At 49.0% G+C, this 5,337-nt stretch overlaps 1 protein-coding gene across 1 annotated transcript; it reads left to right on the top strand.

Moving 5' to 3' along the window:
- Window positions 1-333: 333 nt before the first annotated feature.
- Window positions 334-3,785, top strand: OXSM (3-oxoacyl-ACP synthase, mitochondrial). The gene is made up of 3 exons (XM_027530062.1): window positions 334-421; window positions 1,085-2,093; window positions 3,285-3,785. The coding sequence occupies exons 2-3, from the start codon at window positions 1,114-1,116 to the stop codon at window positions 3,685-3,687; spliced, it is 1,383 nt and encodes a 460-aa protein (XP_027385863.1). The 5' UTR covers window positions 334-421; window positions 1,085-1,113; the 3' UTR covers window positions 3,688-3,785.
- The last annotated feature ends 1,552 nt before the right edge of the window (window positions 3,786-5,337 follow it).

The raw sequence follows: 5,337 nt of genomic DNA, 5'->3' as shown, positions 1-5,337 counted from the left end.
GAAATTACTGGAAAGACACAGGAACGTCTTTAACTCTTCCCTAGGAGTCTAGCAGAATTCTGACGGTGCCCCTTTTCCCCACAACAGAAGACTATTTGGGCATTATTAGGGGAGAAAAAAAAAATCCCCTCTTGACGGGCTCTCTCCTTGCGTTTCGCCAGCGTTCCAGCTTATCTTGGAGCGGCCGAGGTGGCCTAAAGCCCGGAGCCGGGATCCGCCTCCAGGAAGGTCTGACCTCCGCCAAGGGGACGCGGGGGAAGGGCGCTCGGCCCAGCGGGCGCGCGCGCCCTCGCGTTCATGCGTGCGCGCTCTCGCGGACGTGCCTGTGCGCGTGCGCCAGCGAGCCCGGACGTGCCTGTGCGCGTGCGCATCGCCCGCCGGGCTCTGGGGACCGCGGCTGCGCGGGCCGCACCAGGTGCAGGTAGTGGCCGCTCGCCCCTCTTTGGCTTTCGCGCTCCGGCGCCCCGTCGGGTCGGGGGCGGGTGCGGAGAGCGGCGTGGAGGACCCGGGGCTGCTGTCTGTTCCTCTCTCCACGCCCTCCCCGGGTGTCTGGGGCGGTGCTGGTAGTTGGCCACCGTCCCTTGTCCCCGGCCTCCCCTCGCCCTTGACCTTCGCGGTCGCAGAAATCCTGGTTCTCTCCGTGTTGAGGATCCAAAAAGTCCTCTCACCCCTACTTCGAAGACTACGCCCCGAAATGTGTTTTACTCCGTTAATACCAGAAGCATTAAATGTAATACGGTCTCGGCCATCCTGAAAAAGGATGCTTTCCGCAGCCGTATCAGGCCAGGAGTGCCCGTATGTGTTTCATAGTCAAGTTCTGTTTCTGTGATTCGAATGAATTGTCGTTTCACCCCTTTGTCTTCGAATATCTTAGGGTAATTGGAGTCTGAAAAGGGCTGCGTCCAAACAGTGGTTCGATAATAAGTATAAATTAAAATGAAGTAACGTTATTTTCCCTAAGTTTCCTTAACAGCTCACAACCGAACGCCTGAAAACCACACCCTGGATGTTGTTTTCTTAGACCTTTTAAGGTGTTCTAAACCACAGTGAATATACCTGTTGGGCGTGTTGTGTTCTGTTCCAGGAAAGGTGCTGAGCCTCTGAATTTCAACCATGCTGTCCGACGGCTTGCAAATTTTCCTAAGGATTACCAAATGTCATCTGATACATGCAAGATCATGCCAGCGATTAGTAAATGAAAGGCGGTTTTTGGCAACCGCACCAGCACCGGGATTGCGTCGGCGGGTCGTCATCACTGGCATCGGTTTAGTGACCCCTCTTGGCGTTGGAACTCAGCTGGTGTGGGACCGCCTTGTCCGGGGAGAGAGTGGAATCGTCTCCCTGGTTGGCGACGAGTACCAGAGCATCCCTTGCAGCGTTGCTGCTTACGTGCCAAGAGGTTGTGATGAAGGGCAGTTCAACGAGCAAAACTTTGTGCCCAAGTCAGATACCAAGTCCATGTCTCCTCCCACGGTGATGGCCATCGCTGCCGCTGAGTTAGCCTTAAAAGATGCGGGCTGGCACCCTCAATCAGAAGCTGACCAGGCAGCTACAGGCGTCGCAATCGGCATGGGAATGGTTCCTCTCGAAGTGATTTCCGAAACCGCTTTGACGTTTCAGACCAAAGGTTACAGTAAAGTCAGCCCATTCTTCGTCCCTAAGATTCTGGTCAACATGGCATCAGGCCAAGTCAGCATCCGCCATAAGCTTAAGGGCCCCAACCACGCGGTCTCCACGGCCTGCACCACCGGGGCTCATGCGGTGGGAGACTCGTTCAGGTTCGTAGCCCACGGAGATGCGGACGTGATGGTGGCCGGGGGGACGGACTCTTGCATCAGCCCCCTGTCCCTTGCTGGGTTCGCCAGAGCCCGGGCTCTGAGCACAAACACGGATCCGAAGTCCGCCTGTCGACCGTTTCACCCCCAGAGGGACGGGTTTGTAATGGGAGAAGGCGCGGCAGTGCTGGTCTTGGAAGAACACAGGCATGCGCTCCGCAGAGGGGCCCGGGTCTACGCAGAGATTGTGGGCTACGGACTCTCCGGGGATGCCGGCCACATAACCGCCCCCGACCCTGGAGGAGAGGGTGCCTTCAGGTAAAGACTGCTCGTTTGTTCCCGTTTCTTCAGCTAAGACTGTTGGAGGCTCAACTTAGGGGAAATGGTAGTATCTGGCCTTGGTGTTTGACCGTGTTTGAAATATTTGAAAACGTTTGAATATCCTTTTGAGTTTTATTGAGTAGTTGCTGGTACTGGAAATGTCAAGCGTAGCAGCCAGCTGGATGAGGAGATGGTCGAAGCCCTTCATCACACTTCAGATTATACTCTTATATTTCCTTCTCTTAAGGAAATCGAGGCACCCAGAACTGAAAAAAGTGTTAACATCCATGAGATTTTCAAAGGTTTTCCCAGAGAAATGTTTTATTTATTTTTTTGAAATATTTTATTTTAAAATTTGTCTGTTTGGAGGTTTGGCTTTGTACTTCTTCATTCACTTAGAATTCTTATGGCCTGAATAAGAAGGTTTTGAAAGATATTTGAAGCATTAAGATAATGGCACATTTTTGTGTGGATTTTTTTTTTTTTAGATTATTGGGAAATATGCAAAGTTTTACATTTAAATGTGAAAGAAAAAATTAAATCATAGTTATAAATCTTTTCTCCTTATTTTAACTCTGTATGCATACCCCACTGATAAGAAATTCCCCAAAGAAAAATTATTCTGAGGCTGAGTCTACATGGCTTTTTCCTCCAGGAAAAAAGGACAGTTCAAATAAAATGGAAATATGTTTTATTAGAGATTATAAAATCCATAGGCTTATATGTTTATGTCACAGTGATGAATCAGTCCAGGGTACTGGGGGTGCCTTGGTATTCCCATGCAGATGGCATTCTAGTACACGTGGTAATCCAAGATGCTGTTCTGTTATGGGAACGAAAAGGGTTCTTTTCATCCAGTGTACTTGGATATTTCTGTAGCCATTATCTGTAGTCCTATGGACAATGAGTGTGTGTTCAGTCGCTCAGTCATGTCTTACTCTTTGTGACCCCATGGACTGTAGCCCGCCAGGCTCCTCTGTCCATGGGGATTCTCTAGGCAAGAATACTGAAGTGGGTTGCCATTTTCCTTCTCCAGGGCATCTTCCCAACCCAGGGATTGAACCCATGTCTTCTGCGTTGGCTGGTGGGTTCTTTACCACTGAACCACTGGAGAAGCCCACAGATGATGGGCTTGTTAAAATGAAGCGTTGTTCTGATGAGTTCAACTGCTTTTTTCTTATTTATTAGATGCATGGCCGCTGCTGTGAAAGATGCAGGCATCCAACCTGAAGAGGTATCCTACATCAATGCACATGCTACTTCCACGCCTTTGGGAGATGCTGCTGAAAACAAAGCCATCAAACAGCTTTTCAAAGACCACGCACACGCCCTTGCGGTCTCCTCCACCAAGGGAGCCACAGGGCACCTCCTGGGGGCTGCCGGGGCAGCTGAGGCCGCCTTTACTGCCCTGGCTTGTTACCATCGGAAACTGCCGCCTACTCTAAACCTGGACTGCACAGAGCCGCACTTTGATCTCAATTACGTGCCACTCAAGGCACAGGAATGGAAAGCTGAGAACAGACGAATTGCACTCACCAATTCCTTTGGTTTCGGCGGTACTAATGCAACACTTTGTATTGCTGGCATGTAGGACAAATCACTTGTAATTAAATATTGATGTTTTTAACTGTTGTAAACTTCATTGAGAAATAATACATTTATATAAATGCATATTTTTGTATAATGATACCCAGGCACCCTTTATTCTTATCTGGGTTTCTCAGCCTTGGCACTGTGGATGTTTTGTGCAGGGTACTTCTTTGCTGGGGAAAGGGGAGCTGTCCTGTACATCATACGATGCTTTACAGCTTCCGCGTCCCCGCTCCCTAGATTCCAGTGACCCCTCCTTCCCCAGCGGTGACAACCAAAAATATCTCGGCACTGCCACGGGTTTCCTGGGAGGCCGGGAGCACAGAAGGGAGATGCTAACGGGCCGCGTGTGTTCCCTTCCCGCCGGCCTTTGCCGTAGCACTTTATCGCCTATGTGCCCATCTCCAGCCATATTCGTGCACTGAGCCTCAGTCGTAATTCTCACTGGCACACAGTTCGTCCAGTTGATGTTTATTAGGAGCCAGCTGCGGATGCGGTTTTGTGTACTGGCCACCAAGGATAGTGTGGAAAGACTGGGAGATCTAGAAAGACACCAGCACTGAATGTCAATACATGTAACCTGAGAAGCGGGCAGGAGGGAAAGTCAGGTCTGGTGGAAATCAGGTCACAAAATTCACTTTTAAAAATAATATTGTTCTTCTTTCATATGTATTATAAATTATATTATATATTTTGTTCTTTCATATACATTTTATATATATATATATATACACTTTATTTATTTATTTGGCTGCAATGGGTCTTCGTTACAGCATGTGAGATCTTAGCCGCAGCATGTGATCTAGTTCCCTGAGCAGGGGTTGAACCTCGGCCCCCTGTATTGGGAGCATAGTGTCTTAGCCACTGGACCACCAGGGAAGTCCCAGAAGCTTTTAAGTTTTGTTAAAGCACTGAGAGTATTTGGAAGCCATTGAATGTTTGGAGTGTTATGATGGTTCTCTAAGCTGTCAAGCTGGCCAGGCTGAAATAGGAATACATTTCCCAGAATTCACTTTCCCTTATGTTTGGTCAGGGCTGGCCCTGAGAGATTCTTGTAGGCAATTTGCAAGGTGCAGGGGAAACAGCAATGATTTTGTAGCTCACATGGGTTGTGGCTTTGCTGGCTGACAACCTTGTGCTGAGGCGGTGGCCCAAGCCTGTAAATTGAGGCATAATTTACATGCAGTAAATTGCACCCATTTCAAGTGTACAGTCAAATAAGTTTGATAAAAATAGTTCCACTTGTGGAACTGCCACCTCAATCAGAATGTAGGGCGTTTCCAGGAATTCCCTGGTGGTCCAGTTGTTAGGACCCCACACTTCAGCTGCACAGGGCGTGGGTTCCATCCCTGGTTGGGGAAACAAGATTCTGCAAGCCATGCAGCACAGCCCAAAACAATAAAGAGAATCTTGAGGATTTAAGATAAAAGAGCATAGAGCATTTCCATCACTCTAAAAATCTCCCCGTGCCCCTTCACAGTCAGTCGCCCTACCTCCAGAAGAGCTTACGATCACTGTAGATAAGATTTGCCTTTTCTAGAATTTTATATACGTGTACTCCTATAGAATGAATGCTCCTTGGTTCCTGACTGCGCATGTCTCGTGGCTGCTATGCTGCACCCCTTGTACCGCAGGCGTCTACTCCCAGCTG

This window comes from Bos indicus x Bos taurus, chromosome 27 (genome assembly GCF_003369695.1).
Source record: "Bos indicus x Bos taurus breed Angus x Brahman F1 hybrid chromosome 27, Bos_hybrid_MaternalHap_v2.0, whole genome shotgun sequence".
Classification (NCBI taxonomy): Eukaryota; Metazoa; Chordata; class Mammalia; order Artiodactyla; family Bovidae; genus Bos; species Bos indicus x Bos taurus.
This window is presented reverse-complemented; position numbering and strand designations above follow the sequence as displayed.

What these genes read in the sequence shown, in the direction of transcription:
- OXSM (XM_027530062.1), top strand. Translation starts at nt 1,114, where the DNA reads ATGCTGTCCGACGGCTTGCAAATTTTCCTAAGGATTACCAAATGTCAT. An exon ending in GGAGGAGAGGGTGCCTTCAG is followed by an intron (nt 2,094 to 3,284) that starts GTAAAGACTGCT and finishes CTTATTTATTAG; the next exon opens with ATGCATGGCCGCTGCTGTGA.